This window comes from Rhinolophus hipposideros (assembly GCF_964194185.1).
Source record: "Rhinolophus hipposideros genome assembly, chromosome: 1".
Taxonomy (NCBI): Eukaryota; Metazoa; Chordata; class Mammalia; order Chiroptera; family Rhinolophidae; genus Rhinolophus; species Rhinolophus hipposideros.
This window is the reverse complement of record NC_138047.1, coordinates 66,986,846-67,012,643: the sequence shown is the minus strand read 5'-3', so window position 1 is coordinate 67,012,643 and position 25,798 is coordinate 66,986,846. Positions and strand designations below refer to the sequence as shown.

Below are 25,798 nucleotides of genomic sequence, written 5' to 3'. Positions count from 1 at the left end.
ATTGACGGTTGATGTATATATATATATTTTTTCTATATACTAATTATTGTATATAATTAAGGACAAACTTTGTGTCTTACTAAGTCCTGAATATTGGCTCTATGGTTAAGTGGAGTTAGCATCATTTCTCCCCCTAACATCCGAGCATTGCATGACAGGATAGATGTTTTGAGACCTTAATTTATTTCTCTATTTCCACCTCTTTGTCCCTTGCTTAAACAAGGTGATTCTGTTAATGCAGAAGAATTTTCAGAAACTTCAGATAATTCCTTTCCTCAATCCTGTTTCTAAAAAGTTTCCACATCCAAAGGACACAGGGATAATATCTGAGAAAAATTGGAAGAGACAGAGTTTCTCTAGTCTAGACTAAATGATGATTTCTGGGGATGAGGAAAAGGAATCAGAGAACTTTGGATTTTATAAGGAGGGGAGACTCAGGAAAGAGCCCAGCACCACATTGTGGCAGCTCTGTGGAGAGGGTGGCTCCACTGTGTTTTCTAGGCACTGGATACCCAACCTCATTAGACACTTAAGGAATCCAAATATTACAGAGAAGCAGCAGTCAATGGGCCAAGAAAAGCAATGTGTTATTTTTGTTAATTTTTAGACTTTGAAGATTGGTGAATAGAGGATATACTTCAGTGCCTTTGTGTACTTTTGAAGCAGAGTCTGAAGAAAAATAGAGTTAAATTTGTTTCTATTGTGTTGAATTTATCACAGGATAAAGATAAAAGGGTAAAGGAGGAAAGTACATTTTCTAACATCTAATCAAAGAATGATGCTTTTGGGAAGAAAAGAGACTGAATCTAGCAACCGTGCTTCACTGAAGTATAAATGCATTTAAAAATATGTGATGAATGTGGTTGGTAAATAGATCATGGCCTATAATAATTTGTATTATTATGGAAGAGTCAGGGACAATGAAACAGCTTTAGCTTCAAGAATTTTAGTTCTAGGAATGGATTAATGCTGTTAATATACAAATAAGTTACAAGGGTCATCCTACTAAAGAACAGTAATATTTGGTGGCCCCAACGCATCTTTGCTGTGGAACATTGGACTGAGTCTAACATAGGGAGGGAGGAGGCAGATTAGATTGGAAGTGATTAGACTACTGAGAGATATCAAGAAGAATGGCAGAGAAAAAATGTAGAATAGGGTAAAATAGGAATATCAAAATTAACAGTGTCAACTTAGTTCAGTGTTATTCTGCAGAAATACATTAAAAATGTAATTAACAGTTAAGCAGTGTACTCTTCTTTTTTCAAATCAAAGTCTTGAACTTTCATTGAATGATCTTGAACTTTCATGATTCTACTATGGTTATCTGATAAAATATTCCCAGCCATACAAAAGGAGTTATCCCTTGGCCTTCCATCATGATTCAGCGGCATATAAACAGTGTATATAGTTTATGGAATGCTGAATACTTTATTAAAAAATAGGAGTTATACATTTGCCTTTTGTTTCCAAATGTATGTCTATAACAACAGCTTGCACAATTACATGAATTTGGAATCCTAGAAACTTCTCTCAACACCAAGAGTCTGACTGGGAAATCTGTGAGTTTATTACTTGCAGTATATATAGAAGATTATGCATTATACATCTTCTCCTATGAAGAGATATACTCAAATGCATTCATGGCCAGACATAAATACACTAGGAAATGGTGATGACTGAGGTGAAATGGCATTCATGTGCCCTGTCCAGATGGAAAAAATCTACTTGTCTATGGTCGATCGGTTCTAAATGAATGAAAGGCACAGAGTTCCCTGCAGTTGTTTAAAGGAAGACCGGATAGATTTTTGTGGGAAATATCATTTCTGAAAGACTAACAAATTACTGAGCCAAACAAATTACTACAGCGATGGGTTTCAAACGCCAAGTGCAAGTTTAAGAAGGTTAGTAGGAAGTGAACTGCTCTGTGGAGAAAATAGAGAAGTGAGTAAGTATATGGGGTTTGGACTATCTTTCAGTGAAGATCTGTTTTTGTTTAAAAATTAAATTGAAGAATGGAATCCAATACTAATAGTGTTAAAAAATACTTCCTTATTGTGCAAAAAGAAGCTTCTAATCCCAAACAAGATTTAACTGTCATCTTTAAGTCATGTATCTCCAAAGTTTAACCTACTTTTCTTGACTTCTTGGGAGATAGTCTCTAGGATGCTACCCAGTTTTCTTCCACATTTAATTTAACAGATCCTACTATGGTACTATTGGCTTACTGACAGCCAATTTCTCATCTAATGTTCAAGTCAAGAATAAAGATAGAGATATTAGTGGGAAAGGAATGATTAGGATATGGACACACACACACACACACGCACACACACACACATATCTGAATGTCATTCTAAAGATGATAATTAAAGGAAAGCATTCACCTTGATACACATTTGAGCCAAAACAGGATATTTTCCTCCAACTATTGCTTGAGTACTTCCAAAACAGACAAAACAAAAAACAAAAAACAAAAAACAAACAAAAAAAGAAAAGTAAAGAAAAGAAAAAAAGATGGAATACATTTATTTTTTTAGTAACTTAATTACTTCCCAGGAATAAAAGGTAAACTCAACTCCCTCAATCAGCTATCAAAGCTTATCTTTAGAAAGCCTGGTCTTTTAATATTATTGCGGATGATTACGGAGCTGGGTGCTGGACACTGTCCTACTACAATTTATAATACAGAAATAAAAAAAAAAGCAAATGCAAGAGTTTTATTTCATAATTTCAAACATTGAACACCTTTAAATACTAGTGGGATGCTTTTATATCTGATAAAAAGATTTGAAAAAATACAAATAACATTACTTTCACAAAAGAAGTAAATTAAGAGGTCTTATAACTGTATTGGCTATCAAAATCCAATATTATATATTATAAGCACTTGGAAGTTTTAAATACTAATGAAACCAATTACACACATTAGCATGGAACAATATTGATTTCTGAGAACCAATCATAGAAACTAACTAAAATAACTTTACTTATATTAGCTTTATGGCAGCAGATTTTGGAATATATCTGACCTTTTCTTTTATCTCTGTTAAAAAATACATTAATTTTCAAGGAGTGTGGGAATTGTCACTGTATTAAAACGATAAAATGGTTTCTGATGACACTATGGAAATCCAATTTGTATCTTGTTAAAGATATGCTTCTAGTGTAAATTTTGTCCTATACACCAAGAAGAAAATATCAAGTAACACTAAGCTTTGAAACATTTGTATTATTTTCTCCTTTTGTTGTAGAATAATAAAGAAATATTTTCCAATAAATAATGTAATCAGAATACTATTCAGTATTTAACAATTCTCATATAAAATGAGCTTTTAACAATTATTATTGTCTATCACTAAGGAACAAAGCATGCATAATTAGGAAAACTAAGATCCATAATGGAATTCATAAACTTCTATTATTTTCATTTTAACAATACAGCGAATATTCAGTATATGGAAATGCACGCGAGTACTAGGTGTATGCAGTATGAAGTTGAATAAGACATAGTGTTCATACGAAAAAGAAAAAAAAAACAACTATAAGAATAACAATTTTAGGAGCCGGCCTGGTCACTCAGGTGGTTGGAACTCTGTGCTCCTAACACTGAAGTCTGCCGGTTCGATTCCCACATGGGCCAGTGGGCTCTCAACCACAAGGTTGCTGGTTCAACTACTCGAGTCCCACAAGGGATGGTGGGCAGTGCCCCCTGCAACTAAGATTGGACACGGCACCTTGAGCTGAGCTGCCACTGAGCTCCTGCATGGCTCAGTTGGTTGGAGCGTATTTTTTTCAACCACAAGGTTGCCAGTTCGACTCCCACAAGGGATGGTTGGCTGAGCCCCCTGCAACTAGCAACGGAAACTGGACCTGGAGCTGAGCTGCACCCTCCACAACTAAGACTGAGGGACAACAACTTGACTTGGAAAAAGGTCCTGGAATTACACACTGTTTCCCAATAAAGTCCTGTTTTCCTTCCCCAATAAAATCTTAAAAGAAAAAGTAACAATTTTATGATAAATACAAAAATCATGAAAGTAATTATAAATCCTCAAATGTACATCTACAGGTCTTCAAACCAAACTAAACTGTAACTACTGCATGTAAGTACATCATCCCACCTTTCCAAGTTTTTCTGTTTTTTCCCCATGATCTTAGGGAATGTCTTTATTTATAGTAATCCTAATTAAATCTAAATATCCTTGACACAAATATAAAGTAGCAGATCTACAATCTTAGGCTTAAAGAGAAACATATAATCTTAAATAGCAAAACAAAAAGATAACTTCATGTCCGTAATGTATATAGCCTCCCAAACTGTAGAATTTTACTAATCACACTAGTTAAATACTTATTTGCCTATTTACTTACATGTTTTTAAATTATAATGTGTTTTGAGGAATAATTCTATATTTCAATTCTTAATGTTGACTATTATTTTGTAAAGATTAGCTAATTAATTATTTATGACCTAGTGCCATTAATGAAAATTTAACCAGCTAATGAAAATTTAATCACTCCATGAGGGCTGAACATTCATTCTAAATTTATCGCTTAAATTAATAAAAACAAAAGGTTTAAAACCTCTAATTCATATGACATCAAACTACGATATTAAAATCACTGTCTCTTACATGCAAGACAAACAATGTATTCCATAAAGTATTAATTTCTATTCAAAACCTTTACCTTTATCTAGCAACTAGAATGACCGCAAAACAAAATGAAACAATAAAAAATTAGCATTTGAAATAAGATCCTTATAGATTAAAGTAGTTCACATTATCATTTATGCGTGAAGCATCTATTTTACCACAGTAAAATAAATATTTATTAACTACCCTAAAATAGTATAAACTATTTTTTTTTTTTTTTTTTTTTTTTTTTTTTACCTTGAAAGGCAATGGCTCTTCAGTAAGAGGACTAACAGGAAGTGAAGTGGTGCTGCTTGCTGGACTCATATCTGCACTCTGCCAGAAAAAAGAAATTGAATTAATGAGACACTTTTTGTAGTCATTTTTATTATTCTTAATTTAGAATTTAATCTTGTTAAAATAAAAAATAAATAAATGAATATGGGTGGGGAAAATTTCAAATTATTGTTACATAATAAATCCTTCTTTATTTAGAAATAAACAGTTATCTGAGAAATTAGTAAAAGTGTCACAATGTACGTTACAAATGCAGTTTATTAAATGCAGTGATCATCTCTTCTATTAGGGTGGTATTTAGTATTATGTTTGCTTAATTTATATTTTTACCTTTTCTTGGAAAATTATACTGCAGTTGTAATTAGTCACTGTTTCTATTTGCATGTCTTGTAGGCTGATATTCAAATAAGTATTATTAATATTTTTGCAACGTTAAATCATCGTACCCAGTTTTTATTCATTATGAAAAGGACATTTGTCATTAATATGCAATGGCACAATGAGAAATATTAATTTTTAAAAATTCCCATATCCAAAGCCCCTGACATTTTACAACCTTTCTTATTATATTCTGCTAAACAAGAAAATTTAGGACAAGAGATATATACAAATATAAGAGACTTATTGGAATGCTGCTAATACTGGTTTTCTAGTCTTTAAAAAATAAAACCAGTTAAAACTTCTTAAATAAGATACTAGCTTAAAAAAATATGGGTTAGAAGCTCATCATTATTTTTTCTAAAAGCAAGAAAAGAATATTGACAATAGGTAGCAACGGAAGTTATTTTACTATGTTTTTAACTTGTTCTCTCAGAGGAATCTTCCATTCAAGAAGATAAGCAAATAAAACATGGAAAAGAATGCACACCTACATTTTTCAGCTTTTTTCCCCAAATGTACATGCACACAAATACAAAAAAAAAGTACAGTTAATATTGAAGCAAAATAATTGAATTAATCTTGATTGACATAAGGGAACAAGTCAACAAATTTGATTGACTTAAATTCGAACAAAAAAGCAAATACAAAGAATAGCTGCTGAAACTGCTATAAATTCTTAGACTCTCTGTTCAAAATTACTTTCAATTTAGCATACAAATTGCACACATTTAAAGTATCCATTAAAGTTGGCCCATTTTTCATTGTCTAGTTCAGAAACAATGGATAAAAACTATAAACATAAGTATCAAGATAATCATAATATAATTTTTATATAACATCTATCCACTTTAGAAATTTATACAAGCCTGCAAATTGAGTTAGAATGTCTAAATAGAGAAATTAGGTAAAAAATAAACAATAATATATTAAAGGAAGCAGAAAAATACATGCACGACATAACTGAGGTGAGTTAGTTCCTAACTTTAATTTCTAAATTTATTAAGAGTCCCTTGGACATTTATTTGATCAAAATTAGAAAATATTATAAATTGTCAACTTTCGCTATGCGATTATATGATTTAATGGAGAAACAAAGGTTTTCTTGAGAATGAATTTATTGCAGGATTCTAACATTAGAAATGAGTGTTTTGTTTTTTTTTTTTTTAGGAAGAGGAAAACAAGACTTGTGAGCTGTTTCTCTCATCATTAGAGTTCTCATGAGAAATTAAGCAAGTGATACAGTGCAGTTCATACAAGAATGTAGTTGAATTATCTGATGTATCCTGAAATATCGGTATTCTTTCTGCATAGCGCATTAAAGTATTTGCCCTTCAAAATCATATATTCAGGAGAGAAAGATGACATTCAATTGTGAAAATTGAAAAGCCTGGATTATATTCTTGCAGATGAAGGTATTTCAACTTCCATAAGAAGAAGAGCTCAAAATCAACGTTCATGGGTAACTTATTTTAGGGTTGAGATCTCCTACAACTTTCTAGAAATAAATGTGCTATCGTAAGACTGTAGAAAGAAGACTAAAATTTGGCTCATGTAACCTTGATTCTTTTTTTTTTAATTTATTGGGGTGACAATTGTTAATGAAATTACATAATTTCAGGTGTACAATTCTGTATTACATCATCTATAAATCCTATTGTGTGTTCACCACCCAGAGTCAGTTCTCCTTCCATCACCATATATTTGATCCCCCTTACCGTCATCTCCCTCCCCCCACCCTCCTTACCCTCTGGTAACCACTAAACTATTGTCTGTGTCTATGAGTTTTTGTTTCTCATTTGTTTGTCTTGTTCTTTTGTTGTTTTGGGTTTATATGAAACTTAAAAGTTTCTGCATAGCAAATCGACAAAATAAAGAGGCAACTGAATGGGAGAAGATTTTTGCAAACAGTTCCTCCGATAAGGGTCTAATATTCAAAATATACAAGGAACTCATGAAACTCAACAAAAAAACAAACAAACCAATTGAAAAATGGGCAGAGGACCTGAAGAGACATTTCTCCAAAGAGGACTTACAAATGGCAAATAGACATAAGAAAAAATGCTCAACATCACTAATCATCAGAGAAATGCAGATAAAAACCACAATAAGATATCACCTCACCCCAGTTAGAATGGCTGTCATCAACAAGACAAATAGTAACAAGTGTTGGAGAGGCTGTGGACAAAAAGGAACCCTCATTCACTGTTGGTGGGAATGCAGACTGGTACAGCAGCTATGGAAGGCAGTGTGGAGGTTCCTCAAAAAATTACAAATAAAATTACCATATGGCCCAGCAATTCCTCTCCTGGGTATCTACCCAAAGAATTTGAAATCATTTATACATAAAGACAGGTGTGCTCCAATGTTCACTGCAGCTTTGTTTACGGTGGCCAAGACATGGAAACAACCAAAATGCTGTTCGATAGATGAATGGATAAAGAACTTGTGGTATATATACACAATGGAATACTATTCGGCGTTAAGGAAAGATGATATAGGAACATTTGTGACAACAGGGATGGATCTTGAGAGTATAATGCTAAGCGAAATAAGTCAGACAGAAAAAGCAGAGAACCCTATGATTTCAGTGATATGTGGTATATAAACCTTGATTCTTTTAATGTGATTCTTAGAGAAACTTTGTTCTAGCTTTCACTTTCAAATCCACCTTATAGTGTGCCACTTTAATTCTAACGCTCTTAGGAAATCTTGAGAAAAATGTTTTAAAAACAAGTCAATCTTATATGACAATAATTGATAAATTGCACTTAATTACCAAGTTGAGAAATAAATATATATATATATATCAAGAAATAGAATAAAAATCTTCAGTTTTAGTTTAATGTCTTCCCATTTGCATTTCAGTGACCTGTAATTTAGCTGTCATTCCAATTTGTTTATTCTTTTAGATAAAATACTACACTTAAAACCTTCAGATATGTCTTATCCATACATCAAACCTAAATTCATTTACCTTTCAGTCAATGATAGCAATACCAATGCAATTACATATCCAAATACAAATTAACGAAGTATTTCATAACTTGCATTTGATGTTTTTAAAAGCTAACAGTATGTATTCTTCCATAGTTTCTTTATAAAATATTTTGTTAGATTTATGGATTCATCTGCTTTTGAAATGCTTCAGAGACTGTGGAAATGGTTGATTAGTAATGATATGAAAGTCAATCCCATGGAATATAGAAGACTTATTCTGTAAAAGAAGCAAATTGTAATCATAATCAAAAATAAAAAGTTTATTTAAAATATTCTACATTAGTGCTATAACTAGGCCTGGATTATAACACATGACTGTGATTTGACTGATAGCTTCTAAGCTTCCATCAGGGTTTTTATATCTCTCATAAAATTAAATTTTGACAGACCATTGGGATGCTGAATCTCTCTACCAAAGAATGTTTAATCCTCTATGAAGATATCACTGAAAAACTGATATTAAATTGTTTTGCATGTTTTTATGTTCCAAATGGGAATGTTGAAGAAAAGTTTTAGCCATATGAAATGTTGTATTTGTTTGGGTACTCTTAACGTGTTTGGAGAGTGAGTTTTCATTATTAATGTTTACTGAATGCCATACTTCTATAGTACAGATCCATTAATTATACCTCTCCTGAAAGCATAATTAATGGATCTGTCCTATGGGATTAAAGTTTATTTATAAGGATTTCTTGAAGTGAAACATGATCAATTGAGCTCAAATCTGTTGAGTACATAAACAGATTTGAGTGTAAGCAAAATATTTTAATTTTTTAAGCCATTAGGGTATATCTTATAAAGTATGAATAATTCTCTAGGTCTAATAAAACAAAATGGTCACCTAAATGTGTTAACACTAATGTATCTTATAGTTCTAAAATTATATAAAATATATGAACCACATGTTATATTATGTGCTGTTTTAATAATCAGTGGTGTTACTATTGATAAAGTACACAGGATAATTTAGATTTCTGTAGTACAAATGGGCTACTGTTCTTGAAAATGTTGTTAGATGTGCCAGTTTTCTGTGAAAATTCAGTCATTAATTCACTCATCCATTCAATAATCATTGAGTGCACATTAGGCTTCCCTGCCCTTAGATTTTAAGTTTGCCATGATTCATCCCACTTATAAGACATGGTTGTCTGAAGGACTTAGTAAGAAAAGGGAACACAGAGCATCTAATTGTGGCACAGAAAGAAATTCTTCATATGTTAGTGGGTGGACTCTTTAATGCCAATGGTGTCCTTCATCAGGTATCTTACAAATGACAATAAACCAAAAGTCTTGGTCTCCTCCAATCCAGGGTGTTGATTATTAAATTTCTGGGATGAAGCAGGTTAGCCATGGGGAAACCAATTCCACTCACTTCATTCCTTATGTGGTATATACCCATGCATCCTTATTTATTGCCTTGGCTGTAAAGCAAAATGAGAGTGACAGTAAGTTGAGTTCAATATCTAAATCAGGACCAGCTCTTTGTATATTAGCCAAGCTCAATAACCTTACCAATTTATGTCACATTTTTTATTGGTCCTGTTTATTCCAAATGAAAATGCAAGTTTACTTTTTTTTCTTTATATGTTCTTGTATTTGATACCTGCTGCTTTGCTTTCTTAGCATCTATGTAAAAATTTGTATTTTCCTTTGCAGAGTGATTTCTCCTAAACTCTCAACCCATTTGTTTTGAGTAGTGTTGATCCAATATCCTTGCAATAGGTATGAGCATACAGCAAAGGCCTGGCCAACCTTTCCTATTGGGCACAAAAAGGCACAGGAGCCAAATCATTTAAATGAAACTCAAATATGGGAACTGTGTTGGGATTTGGAGAAAGAGGTGCTCTCAGTCAATTAAAGCTGCTAAGGTCAAAGACTGTGTTTTTATCTGATTTGCCAGTGGTCAGTCACTAAGTAGATGGAACATGCGTAGGAAAAAATCCAACACAGAGCCAATCAGGAAAAAGACAGAAGGAAACTGAGTCCTAAGGATATCTTTGACATACTGATAGTCCAGCTCTACATGATCAACTAGTTTTCACAAAACAGTGTGTTCACAAAAAATTCACAAAAATTCACAAAAAAAATTAAGCATCCTTTCTAATATAGGAATAAGTCCTAGTATGGTTGGGAAGTTGTAAATTATAGAACATAAAATTTGTAATTGGCTGATACAAGTATAGTAGAGAGCCAGGATAGAATACCATGCTAAGCTGTGAAGTTAGCAATATTTATGGAATAGCAAAATAATTTACTAAATCGTTTTCAAAATTTTGGGGGACTCAAATTATTGAGTTTGATGCTTTGGTCTAAAATGCCTGAATGTAAGAATGAATTTACTTTTTTAAAAATTTAGTATATATGTTTAATTTACTTGGAATAGATAACACATTCACATAGTCCCACATTCAAAAGATGCAACATTTTTTCCCCCAAAAATATTTATTTTCCACTCCTAGTCCCCAGATATCCAGAGGCCACTAATTTTACCAATATATTGTATAACCTTCAACAGATGTTATATGTATATAATAGAAACATGTATATATATCAGGGGTGCAAAAAACATGTATACGATAACTTGTATTCATCTTTTGTTATCAGTATATATTAAATATTACAATTTTAATACAGTTTTTTTTCCTTTCTTTAAATATGTATACATTTTTTGGCACCCTCTGTGTGTGTGTGTGTGTGTGTGTGTGTGTGTGTGTGTGTGTGTGTGTGTGTCTGTGAGTGTGTCCACTGATTTTTTCTTTTATACATATAGGATAACATATTATACATACTGTTTTTCAACTTGTCTTTTTCAAATTACCATGTATACATATATAATGAGTTCCCTTATTCATACATATTGTTTTATAGTATTTCATTTTCTGTCTATATCATAATACAGTTAACTAGTATTTCATCCCCACTCTTTTGCTATTACAAACAGAACTAAAATAAAATCTTATATTAAATGCATATTTATCTATAATTGTTTTGCATGTAGAATTACTGTGCTAAAAGATGCATTCAACTGTAATTTTGAATGCTTTTCCCAAATTGTCCTGCATGGAGATTCTATCAGCTTATACAACCTCCTGAGGTTTAAGAGTGAATATTTTCCCATGGTCTCATCATGCATTCTCTACTTCAAAGGCCTTTAATAGAGACCCATGAGATACACAAAAGCTCTGGATGTAGGTCGCCTCCTTAAAATCACATCTTTTAAAAATCTCTTTTTGCATGATATCAATAATATAAGATAGCTGAGAGAAATAATATCCCAACAAATGCCTGGCTCAGTGTTCAGTTAGTTTTGCTCTTAGCTCTGTTCCAATCTTGTGATCAATTCCAATTACTAATCTCATTATTTTTTTGTCACTAAATTAAAGCTCAATCAAAGCTGTCAAAAAACTCCACAATAACCTGAATTACTGGGCTATAGCAAACTTGCTCATTCCTTCAGCATGAATATCACAGGAGAATTCAGAAATTGATTCTTAGTTTGGAAGTTTCACAAATTAAATTATATCAGTTCACGTAGGGGTGTGTAAGTTTTGCAGAAATAATTCAGAATAAATAAATGAATAAGAGACTGTACTTTATCAGATATGGGCCAACATAGTAACTAATAATGAAAACAAAACTTGGCATAAGAACTCAGGGTGGCAACCTACTTGAATTCTTCCCCTTTGGTAAAGAGAACCCTCAAAAACCGCATAACAGTGCAGAAGATTATTTATTTAGTATAAAGTTTGAACAAAGTAACAATACTCTCAAAAGATGCTTTTATTAAGCAATGGTAAATGTTTAGAGAAACACAAATCATTTAGAATGCAAGCACTTTTTTCTTTAAACAGTACTAGAGTTTCACCACAGTGACAAAACTCACATTATCTCATTTATTAAAAAAATAAAAATAAAAACAACTACCAAAAGCACAATTACTTTATGCCATACACACTGCAACATAATTGAGGCGAGAACTAGCTAATCTTACTTCCAATAAATTTTTAAACCAGCTATTTTGTTCATGGTGTTACTGCTTACTTCAACAATGAGTAAGCTTATTAATTTTATTTTGCTTTTGGTTCGCTTCAATTTTAGGAAATTGCAGTTTCTTCTCATATATCCAACTTCTGGGAGTACATGATATTTGAACCTTAAAGTCCCTACATCATTCCCCAAGGTACACTGATACTATGAGACTGAGTTCCTATCTTAATCCTCTGTTTCTCCCAGGAGAGAAACCCTGTCCCTGATCCTTCATCTCTAAGGCTGCTGCCAAAGCAATTGCTGCTGGATCTCCTTCTGCCTCAGTCTATGACTTGAATCTCCATTACTATTTTGTCTGTTTATGTATTTATTTCTTTGAACATCCTTGGTATGTTCTGCTGTTATCAACAAGTTCAAATCATGGTCTAATTTCATTAATATTTAACAAAGAGTACTGAGAACCTACCACAGAACAGGTTCTGTGGTGCATGTTTAATAAAAACAGTTCCAGCACCCAATTACCTTAAGATCATAGGGGAGACAAGCTAGTGTGAAAAGTCCTAAATAGAAAAAGGAATAGGTTGATGACAGACACATGATATAGATAGATAGATAGATAGATAGATAGATAGATAGATAGATAGATAGATAGATAGACAGACAGATAGATAGATAGACAAAAAATCCAAATAGCCAAAGATGACCACTGGTAAAATATCTATATGTACTTTTTCTAGTCTTCTGTGCAATGTAATTGATTGGAATTAATATAATTATATATTGTAAATTTTTTCCCAAACTATATTCTCAGGACTTTTATCACATAAAATATTTTCCTTCAGTGTAATTTATGATGAATGCATATAATTCCATCATATAAGTATAGCTTTATTCATCTTGGCAGGCCCCTAATTTTAAACCTTTCTATATTTCCAATTTATTTTTATAATTAATGCTGTGATGATATTTTAAAAACATATCAGTGATTGTTTATTTTAACACATTTATTGAACTATAAAATCTCAGTTACTGGATATGCATATAATTGGCTAATTTCACATGTATTAATAATAAGCTTTCCTTCAAGGCTAATGTACTGATTTTTACTCCTACTTGGAAAATTTGAGAAGTCTAAATTTATTGCAACTTCAATAGATAAAGATAAATATATTGAGTTATTAAATAGGCTGCGATTTAACAATTGGTTTATTATTAAGGGTAAATGTATCCTTAAACGCCATTCGAATAAACTCTAAATGGATTAAAATGACAAATATAAAAACAACTTAATGAAGTACTTAAAAACATAGGTGAACATTACCTATCAATTATAGAATAAGAGGACTTTTTAAAAAATAAACCTAAATACATTGTAAAGTCAAAAATCAATATATGTAACTATGTTGAATTTTCTGCATGTTAAAGAAAACATAAAATTATAAAGCAGATAAAATATTTGGAAAATTTTGAAGTTTGATGGGAACACTTATTACTCATTCGTGACATTTCCTTTCATGTAGAAAGAATCTAGTAACTTTCACCCTAGGTTCTCTAGAAAGGAAAGAAAGGATCGCTTCCCGAGCAAAGAAGGGATCACTTTTCCTGTAGATAAATTCAGCACAGATGAACTCGGTGCGTGACTCTTTCTTTTTCTAGGAAGATCACACGCAGAGAACATGTGTTCTGTTCAACAGCTATGTAGTAGGCTTTTTACTGTTACGGTCTGAGTAAGAACCTTAAGCTTCGGATCATAAGAGTTTAACCTGGAAGGTTGTCTGAAGCTTCTGGAGATTTTTCCCATATGCAGGGAGCTATTTTTACATTCTTCTGAGTCTTAAGTGATGGTTTGTGGGATGAATGTTCCTCAGCAACGCCTCTGGGTCCAAGCAACCTCAACAAGACAAAGGTCATGTGTAATCTCAGCCAAAATCCTGATGCCAGGGCCTTGCAGGTGGCAAGCTGCTGCTATACAAGCAACTTTTCTCTGGTTTGCCTGGGATAATATTGACCTGCAAGGAAAGAGTGTCTTTCCATTCTTGGTATTTTAAAGTGTAGATAGGATAATGTTGGCAACCTTTAAACTGAAAGACAGTTAAATTCTGTGCCTGCTACAGAGAGTTAGTAAGCTCCTAGTTTTAAATTTTGAGTGTCAGCCTTAGTACTTAGAACTGGTTACATTGCCTGAGGTGGGAGGATTGTAGAATCACTTTTAATGTTTTTTGTATTTGCACTCCTGTGTAATCCCTGCCCCTTAAATGTGGGTTGCATTTGGTAACTCACTTATAAAAAAAAAAAAAAAGAGAAAGTGGTGAATGCTAGGTTAAAAAGAGACTACAGAAGCTCAAGTATGGAAGCTTAAAGAACACTTAAAGATGAACGTAGTACGTATGTTGAGAAGTAATGGTTTGGACAAGGTGTTTATCAGTGCAGGTGGTAAAAACTGGTGGAAGAGTGTACACATATTTGAAGGTAGAAATGACAACACTTCCTAATGGTTTGGATTTGAGCTACAAGAGAAATAGAGGAGTTGGGGGTGATTTCTAAGGTTTTACCTGAGTAAATAAGGATTGAGTAGAAATTGACTGGAAAAGGAAAGACTGTGGAAAAAAATCAGTTTGTTCAAAAGAAGCTTGAAATTCCAGTGGGTCATATGTAGTAGTAGAGATGTCAGGTAAGTACTTGCATACACTGGCTGAGGCAGAATGGAGAACAAGATCATGGGAAAAATAAGAGTTCAAAAAGCTGAGGTGCCAAGTTGAGACAACAATTTGTAAAACAAGAGCTATTTCAGGACAATACTGGAAGTAATGAAAAGGAATAAGATTTATGATCTTCAAAAAATAGAGGGAGGAGTGTGATGGGGGTGTAATGAAGACTGCACTAAAGAGCTGTAACACGTAGTAGAATGGCATGAGCTTCAAGTCAAGAGTTATTAGGGACAGGAAAGAGAGCAGTCAGAGTATTATGAGGAGAAGCAAAAAGGACATCTGTCTCTTCCCTAGGCCCCATAGCATGAGGGGGGTGGCTGTGAAAATAGCCACTACTTAGTTTATGTTACCTGAAAACCAAAATGACTTCTCCTAAATTACTCTTTCATAAACCCTCTCAGAGGAGAAGAAGTTTAGCACCTTCCATAGCAAATATATCTACAACCAACTTAACCAATGTACAACAAAACCAAACGAGGAAATGAGCAGAATAAACAGAAAGAAAGCATTTACATCAACTTTACACCAATTGTCAAAATTTAGTTTTTTTTCTGTATTCTATACTCTAATCTTTATCAGGTATCATCCAGCTTACCTCTTTTTCCATACTCCATTTTGTTCAATCTCCCTCAAGCTATCAAGAAACCTTGCAAGATTCACCAAAATCTGCCCAGTGCTAACAGCTAAATTCTGAAGCTGTCATCTCTGCTGTTCTCAAATCATTGCTGTCAAAGGGCAACTGTAGGTTTTGATTTTTTGTTTCTTTTTCTTCTGTCTTTCTTTCTTGTTTTTTTTTTAAAGAATTTAATTCACCACTTGAAAAAGAAAATTATGAAGTGGAATACATATATTTGTGTGCAAAGGCCACCTCACTAGGGATCCCTAGAGTTGACTGTGTTTATCGTTTCCAAAAGGGATTAACAGCTTACCAAAGTGCTATAAAAATTATTTTAAACTGAAAACTTCTGAACAATCAGTAACCACAGAAACATTATCTAAACTTAAGCAAAGTCTCCCCAAAATACAGCCGTCATTGATCCCTTAGCACCAGGAGTGAGATTCCAGCTTCCCTTTAACATAAAATAAGCTCAAGAGCTATTCAGTTAATTACTGGCTACAAGTAGGTCTTCATGCAAAATACACTTTTGTCCTGTTAACCTGCCTACTGTCAGTTAATTTTAGGGGCCCAGGAATGTGCAGATATATCACATTGGTAGTTTGAAATTAGCCATGGCAGCATTATTAACATCATAGAAATTGGCAAATGCTACAAATCAGGGTCATTTTCTTTGGAGAGCTGATTGTTAACCATTTACCTGCATACCACTGGAGACATTCAACATACAGACATACACTACATACAATTCATTATACAAAACCTTGAGAAGGAGCAGATGAAGACTTTAATTGCATTTATTTATTTTTATTTCTTCTCTTTCTAGAAAGAAATAATCACAAGATCTACAGAGAAGGTCAATTTCTAAATAGGGTATGTTTTGTAAACTTTAACATTTTCCAAGTTTCCATCTCTATACTGGACTAAAGACCTGACTCAAAATAGTATCATACTTCTTATCTGTATTGTTGTATTTTAAGTAGGCCCCCTAATTCGGTCTCCCCCTTCTCCAATCCTTCCCACACCCTAAAATGAGCTTTATCTTTCTGAAGCGTGGTTCTTCATGACATTCCTTTTCTAAAAGATTGCAATATTTCACTTAGGGACATGAATGAATTCCACACTCTTTAGGCTGGCATTTAGGTCTCTTAAACTGAGAAAAAACTTTTTTAAATTCCATCACCTTTATTTACCTGAGTTCGACTCTCAAGACAAATTATTAGCTGTTTTCCAACAATCCTTTTAACCATAATTGCTCACACACAACTTTACTTGCTCTCAGTCACTTCTCCATCAGAAAATTTGGAAATGCACTTCTTCAATAATTTTAATACCAAAATTGGATCCATTATCTACAGCTAAGCTCAAACACCCACTGTTCCACGTGACTTCCCTAATGTCTTCAACAGCAAACCGTATTTCAGTTCTCTGAACTCCTGTAACACATTATCTGTACCTCGCTGGGGCTCTTTTAACTTACTCCATTTTTTTTTTTTTTTGGTACATATCTTATTTCCTTCCTAGATTTCAGGCTCCTAGTGGATAGTATCCTTCTCTTACATACACATTTCTCATAGTACAGGGTAAAAAGACTCACATAACAGATACTGGAAAAATATCTGCAAATCGATTGTTCTCCTTTTATAAAATGTTCTTCAGGTCATCTTTATTTACCACCAGGACAGAGAATCATTAGATTAAATGACTGAATGAATGAATAAATGTTAATGAATGAATGAATGTTCAGCTTGGTTATATCTTTTGAAAGATTTCCTGTAGAGGTAAAGATTTGTTCAAGCAGCAAATAAATGGACTAGAATCATTAGGGCAGGAGGATTTGTATCTCCAAAAGAGAATAGGTATTTTCTTATGGATTGCTTTAGAGGATAAATGAAATAAAGATATAAAACAAATAATTTTGTTTCATTTTTCTGTGTTGAACTGTTTATTTTACTCCTATGTTTTTAACCTATGTTAACATTTAGTATGCATTTTGAAATACTGTTTATTATTTTGTGAAACAATCTAATCAGAAAGAGGACAATTTAAAAGCCTTAGTATGCTCTGGTCCTTATCTACGTTGCAGCCCTGGTCTCCTGACCCTTCTCATCTTGAACTTTGAAGTCTTGTACAAGATACTAGAAATTATGATACAGAGCCGTTAATCACCTGACATGCTCTATTAAAATGCTCATGCTCATTTGGGTCCCATTGCAGAGATCCTGATACAGTAGATCTATGACACAGCATGGAAATCTGTATATTCATCATACATCCAAGGGTTTCTTCAGATGATCCGAAGCCTCATTTGAAGACACATGGCTGTGGTAAGAACCTGCTATAGTTCCCCTCATACATCCATTGGTTTTCTAGCTCTAAATCTCTTCTCTCATCCCAAAAAGCTCTTTAAATGTTCTTGTTCCCCACTACCCATCCACAACTTCCTGTTCCATCACTGGAACACCTGTTCCACCACTGGAACACCTGTTCCATCACAGCTCCTTCACCAGCGCATTCTTATTTCTGAAGCTGTAATTAAGCATCAACAATCTGCTACAATTGTAGTCTTTGTATACCTCTTTTCTCCAGTGAGATTCAGGCGGCTTGGTTGCAATTCCAGCTTAGCAATTACTAATTATGTGACCTTAGGTAAGTTATATATGCTCTCTGGGCACTGCTTTCTCTTCTGTAAAATGGAGATGATAATAGAATCCACTTTTAAGAGTTACTGGGAGGAGTAAATGAAGTAAAACTAATAAAACCAGTGCTGGCATGCAAATAAGTGCCAAATGAGTGCTATGTTTTAGCTATTATCATGCTACATTGAAATGATTTGTTTATGTGTCCGTGTGCTAAAAATGTGAACCACCTTCAGCATAGGTGCATGTATTTTTTCATCTTTATATCACAGGAACTACTATCAATTGGAGTTTATGACACAGTTTACTATTACGAGTTTACATAATTAGGTCAAAAAACACAAGTGTTTAAAATATTTTTAAAAGCTCTCGGTTTAGTTAAGTTCAGCTCAAATAACTTCCTGTCCACAGCTTTTAAAAAAATAGCCATTTCTCAATTAATTTTAACCACAGTAAAATACCCAGCATGTTAAAATATCCATCTTGTGATCTGAAATGATAAATATATAAAAACCACAATGAGGTATTTGTATAAATAATTGTTGAATGTGGAACTGGTTGGCAAGAGCAAATCAGTTAATGTGAATGTAAATAAATTCAGCCACAAAATACGGTGCACATTATCTGTGGACATTATTCACCCTGACTGGTAACACACTTCCTTTTCAATTAAAATATAATAAAAAAATAAAATGATGCTAATCTAACTCTAATGATCACTGCCTATAAATTAAATTGATATTTGGATATAAAATTTATATTTGGGAAAAGTAATCAGTAAGTTTTTAAAAAGAGTAATTATTTACAGAAAATGGAACATTTAAATTAATTTAAAAATTCATAGTTAAATGAATTGAACTAGTATTGAGGAATTCACTTACTCTTCCAAGTTATCTATATCGTTTGTTTGATAACGGTTTCTAAATAATCAGTTTTAATACCATCATCATATAATACCAGTAATGCTTATACTAAACAAAATATGATGGAGATTTTATACAACATAAAGAAAATTTATTGAAAAATATAATAATCACTACCAGGATATCAAAATGTAAATATTTGGTTTAATAATATCAATAAATGAAGTGAAACAAATTGTACTAATATAAATAGAGTATGTATTTGTTTTTCCTTCTCAAGTTCAGAAGCTGTTAAGATTCACGGAAATGAGCTTACTGAATGTCATGTGACCACAGTCAAATGTCACATGAACCTATACAATCACAACTGTTTTGCCTTTAGACTTTCCTCCTATGTAAGTAATGAGTTTAGTTCTGTTTCTTATTCTTTTCTAGATCTAACATTGTATGATATTTTGAGTAACAATTCCTACCCAAAGAATAAACAAAGAGGAAATAACAAGTTAATAATAGTAAACTAATCCATTTTGACCACAAGCTCAAGGACTCTCAGATAGTATATTATAAATTGTGCAATAAAAGTGAGATGTTATTACCTAATATCTACAGGTCAATGATTTAGTTTATAAATTAATCCCTTATAATACTTTACTGTACTAGATGCATGTTTAAAATTACTTAGTCTCACAAGTCACTAAACTCCTCTTTATGCTAGATTTTTTTATTTATAATTGATAAACTTATCAAGTTCACATTATCTGAGGCTTTTATTCGAATCACTGTGTCTTTGAATTTGAAATTTTAATTAATTTATTTCAATTACACGTTCTTTAGTTCCCTAATGGTTGCCAAAGTATATAGAGATCAGAAATTCTAGATTGGCCAAAAAACCCACAAAACAAAACACGTGTATTTTTTTTTTTTTGCCCCCCAATTCTGGCCTTCTCCTTACATGCCCTCTGAAAGCAAAATAAGGCAACATTAATAAAGAATGCATGTTAATGGTAAATTTTAGTCATTGGTATTCAGATTAGATAGTATAGTAAATGATTCCTGTGACATCCAAACATCTCTTCTTTATAAAATTTAAGTTTGTAGCCAGCTTTTTAAAGAAGTCAGTGTTTAAATTGGTTTCATCAATTAACACACACATACAGACACACACACACACACACACACACACACACACACACAGGATGCAGTGAGAAAATGCCCAATATACTGGCTTAATGGTGCTTTTTATACTGAAGGGAGCATTTGGCAGACGTTGGCACATTTAATAAGCAGTCTGACTCTTTGTAAGATGGAAAGATTTTGAGACTTTTTCCCAGCTCTGGAAATTTTGTTGAGGAAACAAAAACAAAACAAATACGAAGCCATTTTCCACACCCCCAAAGAAGAGAACATTTTGAACCATTAGGTTTGTCCATGGTACAAAACATTCCATTGGCACTGCAAGCTAGTGGGAACATAAAAGAACTATACTGGAACTTACTTTCCCACTTTCTATTGACCTTTTCTCTCAATTAAGCAGGGAAATTTACCACTGTACCACAGACTAAGTACATTAGCTGCCTAGCAAACATTAAATGATTATTTACTCAACTTCTATAGCTTCCTAAATACCAGGATTCATGAAAAAGTTCATAACATAAATACAATTTTTCTACCAAGAAAAGAGATAAGTTGTGCATTTAATCACAAAAGTTTGAATGTTCCAGCTTAAGTTCATTTGAATTGAGGACTATTAACATATGAAAGATAGTTAGCAAAGTACCTAAGTCATGATAGATACTCATAATCATACAAGAATGGTATTGCAAAATTGGGATTTGCTTGAAATTTTCTGACTCATGGTCCAGTGTTCTTTACATATAACAATAACCATCACTTTCCTTCAGGTTGATTAAAACAGAGCAAACATCATTTTTTTAAACTGTCATTTTCATTGTCAAAAATAATTTTTCAGTTTTTAACATGTGCTTGTCTGTTCTGTCAACTAAATTATAAACTGAAAGATAGGACTTTTTTTTGTCGCTTCCTTCTTCTCTCCCTCCCTCCTTCCCTTCCTTCCATCCTTCATAGTAATAAAAGTACCAACTGCACATAGTAGCCACGGTGGTATCGTGGAAAACATGCATTAGATACTTAGGGAATTAATTGGCTTTGGTGTATCGTTGGTAGCATAACTTCAGAGTGTCATAAAAATTAGAGAACTTAGAAATGATTTAGATCCAAAGTCTTATTTTATGAGAAACTGAGGACTGAACCATTTTCCAGAGGTTACACAATAATTAAACTTGGACTTACTGGATACCCACGAGCATCCAGAATTCCATGCAACTGTTCAGTCATTTCCAGTGGTCATGGATCTGGTTCTCCTTCTCCAGATCAAGTTCAGTCTTCCCTGCATTAATTTGAATGCTAAAAACTGTGAGAGAAAATGCTTTCGAATTCATGTATCTTCAGCCTTTCCCGATATATGTACACTAGTTATCTTCTAAAGAAATTTTAGTAGCTCTCTAGCATAGTAATATAAAAATATTTTCAGACATACATTTGAGTAAAAAATAATATCATATATTTATACGGAGTCTTGTGTTGCCTCAGAATCTGAAAGCACAACTGATTTATCCAAGGTAATTTTATAAATATTTGCCTGCCCAAGTAGATATTTCATTTAAAGTGTTTAAAAAGTTCCATAGATGCATCAGTTAAATGGGTTTGCCATATATTTTCTCTGTCTCAGTGTATGGGTAAAATGATTTGAATGTTGTGAGAACAGGATCACAGGAGACATATAAATGCCACCATCAAACATCATCCAGCATGGAGATTAACAAGGTCATTTACCTAAACATTTTAGTAAGTCTTCTTTACTCTTCTGAGAGGCTAAAATTTATTTCAATTTTAAAATCCAGTATATGTTTATTAGGGTACTTATTTTTAATGGGATAGCGAGTATATAATACTGTGACGATCACCTTAGGAGTAGGCTAGGTAAAAAAATTTTTAAAAGGAAACTTGTAACATTAGGTGGTGTATACCATTAAATAATTTCACAGAAGTTTAGTGTACAGGGGGGTGTGTGTGTGTATGTGTGTGTGTGCGTGTGTGTGGTTTGTGGATTTGCAAGATCATATACACATGCATGCACAAATATACACAAACACACATTGACTTTAAAAATGAGAAATTATTTACAAATTATGCAGAACATACAGGGCTCTGAAAAAGGTGTTGGGAGTGGGAGGAAATACGGCATGTCTTGGGTGATTGTCTTTGGCCCTTAGTTCCCTAATGGGGTTCATAGATATCCTTAATACATGACCTTGCTGGTGGCCTCCAGACAGAGTTGAAAACATAAACCAATGTTTGCTATACCTCTGCCCTTTTGTACTTGGGTTTATATTCCCAAATCAGAAAAACTTATGCTAACAATCTATGCTTTTTCCACTTAAAGAAGCATTTATGACTGTTGAGCTTTTCTGGTTTCTGAACAAAACTCAGTATCAACAAGGCCACCTTAAGAAAGATGAGTGAGTTGGGGCTAACCTGGGGTGCCAGGTCAGAGTCCGAGCACAGGTGTTCCTGAAAAAAAATATTTCATGGAACTGAATGCAAATAAGTTAGAAGCCAACTAAATATTTAATGGAATTTCACTACCGAAGTGACTGGAAGCCTCACCAAAAGTGTATTTTTATGCTTAGAGCAATCTTTAGCTTACTAAAGCCACTCAACAGGAAGGGAGTTGTTAAAGCTGTGCAGTCCAAGGTAAGGCATTCTTCCTCATTTCCATCGCCAAACACCAAAGGCAGATATGGATGAGGAAGTTGCCACTACCACTCCCTGCCCCTGAACGCAGACTGTAAGATTGGCAGAATAAGGACTTTAGTCAACTATCAGAACTGAGTGCACTCACTACTACTATTGTCCAGCAGAATATGCAACACGTTATGAATCAGTACAACTGTGGTTAGTTTTCTGTTTTTTTTTTTTTTTTGAAGGAGAGTTTTTAATGGTAGTAGTATTTTCTATTCTCCACTATCAGAAGTTGTCAACCTTGGGCAGAGAGTTAAAAAAAAACAAACCAAAAACTGTTTTTCAGTGAACTATACACAGTTTCATTCTAACCAGTTGGAAAGAACTACACTTAAAACAGAGATTCTGAGGTTGAACTTGCTTTAGTTACTTGTAGGAGTCTTATGTCGTCTCATTTATGGTAAGGTACAAATATATTTCAGATAGGCATGGGAATTTTTGGAAATTCCTATGTATGGGAAGAACATTTGCTTGCATGGTGGGTAGCTAAAAATGTGGCCTATAGTACTGTCTTTGATTGACACCCTAATATCCATTACATTTTTAAATGACTGGTAATATATCCTGATTTCCCATATTGTTTGTAAAGATGAGATAATTCTGATAAATCTACTGGTGTCTCTGGAGGATAGTTTCCTCAATCTCAAGAATGAAACACAGAAAGTTACAGAATTCTCTTCATATTGGGATGTGATTGTGACTGGAGGTGTGGCCTGGAAATGCTGCAGCCATCTTGTTGCTAGCCTGAAGCTGATGCTATCTCCAGTGCCAAGGTAGAATGTAGAAAAGTACATGGGCCTTGGATGACATGACTAACCACTGAGTTTCTATGCCTGGAGCTCATCCTACCATTGTGGATATTGTTTGAGAACGTTTGAGCTAAAGTATTCTGTGACCTGAATATCAAAACATTCTGCTCTATACAGTAGCTTATCAGTGGGTAAAATTGTGTCCAAATTTAAAATACAACTGTAACTATTTATTATTCTCTAAAAAAGCAGTAATATTAATAGATAACTCTAGCCTCTCCCATTTTATTGTTTTCTATTCTTCCTTGACTCTAAAATTCTACATCAGAAAACAAACATTTACCAAAAATAACAGGTAAAGAAACATAATTTAAAAAAATAGTAAAAAGAAACCACCAGACCCAAAATAATTCCTTCTAGCTCTAAGAATTTATAAACTTGAATAAACACAAGGCTTAAACAGTAAGGACAAAAGTAATGGATAAGATGTGTTCTTTTTAAAGTGGGTAAAAAATGGCAGAAACTATGCTAGTTGTATCGTTTGGTCCTCAAAAGAGATAGATGTTTATAGTAATCTGATTTTAGAAATAAAGAAATTAAAGCTCAAAGGAGTTCAAAAAAACATATTTCAAATCTTGTTTCTCAGACACAACACATTTTCTTAAAGAAATTGATCACATGCCAAAATAACGAAAGTGAAACAACATAGATATAGTCCTTTGTTACACAAAATTGTAATTGAGATACTACGTCTAATTTTGACAATATTATATGATTTTATTTTAAATTTTAGAAGATGATGTGAAGCTGTTATTTCAAAACATAATCATTGAATCAAACTCAGAGAAGTCTCTTGAGTACAAACAAAACATGACAGATTGAAAGCTTTGGGAAAGCATCTTTTGTATAATTGCTATTAACAGCTGAAAGCTTAGAAATATGTTAGAGGAAAAGACCGAAAGAAGATAGCAATTATTTTGTTCCATTCGCTCTTTCAGTCAAAGAAACATGCATCACAAGACAATTTCAGACCATTATCAAACATATAATCTCTCATTAATTTATTACTTGAGACATGTTTTTATCAATTTTAGTAAAACCCTAAATTCTGTACTTTAGGGAAATGCTTTTCTCTTGAATCCAATGGGTATGTGATGTTCTTTTTAAAAGTTTAAAATTAAAAGCATAATTGATCATTTTGGCAAAATTTTTTTTTAAATGCAGTATTTAGTGAATAAAAAAATGTTGGTTCCAAAGCAATTTAATTAGAGCTTGTCTATTTTAAAATCATTTCCATTTCACTAATTGTTAATTTCCCCTGCAAATTTTTCACAATGAGATTATTTAGCAACTGGCAAGATCTTTAAAATTATAATTTAAATGACTCAGTGATTAGTGAAAGCCAATCCACGTTTTTATTATGTATTAACTAAATTATGATGTATAGGGAAGTGTGAAAATAATATTAACCAAGAATGATACGATTGCCATTAGCTAATGCAGTCATTTATTTTTACATTGATGTTCAAAAATAATCTGAAAAAGATTATAATTTACTGTCAAAGTATAAAACATTGAAAATACTTTCAAAATTGAATAATTCAAAATAATTCCAATAAAGCTATTTAGTAATTAATAAAATAGGATGGGTACAGTAACATTCATGGATTTACCATGTTGTGAGGATTTACATAACCATTCATACAGTTAAGTCAAAATAAGCTCTTGGATATCAGTACACATTATTAATGCTAACCAGTAACCACTTCTTCTGTTTCTACCCTTTCCTCTTGGTGAGGTGGAGCTTTGGAACTAGTTCTGACTAGAGGGCTACAAGCTGAAATCAAGTATGCCGCTTTTGAGATAAAGCCCAAAACAGGTGTGAGTCTACCAGGGATTTTCTTTTGCTGCTGTGGTGACTAAGAAAATGCACCTATAGGATATGTGGTACCTGCAATAGTCTGGGACCCTGAATGATTTTACAGAATAAAGCCCTGGCTACATAACAGACATGGAGCAAAAGCAAGAAGCAAACTTTTGTTAATGTTAAACCACTGAGATTTTGTAATAATCTGCTATTGATACATAGCATAGCCAGCCTA

The 25,798-nt window shown here is 33.0% G+C and overlaps 1 protein-coding gene across 5 annotated transcripts in view; it reads right to left on the bottom strand.

Annotated features, from left to right (window-relative positions):
* The window catches only part of CCSER1 (coiled-coil serine rich protein 1), a 1,122,213-nt gene that overhangs the window by 651,278 nt on the left and 445,137 nt on the right, over positions 1-25,798 (bottom strand). For all 5 annotated transcript variants that reach the window (XM_081047475.1, XM_081047472.1, XM_081047474.1 and 2 more), the window contains one exon: positions 4,896-4,973. In XM_081047475.1, coding sequence (XP_080903601.1) covers positions 4,896-4,973 — 78 coding nt within the window. The remainder of the gene's footprint in view (positions 1-4,895; positions 4,974-25,798) is intronic.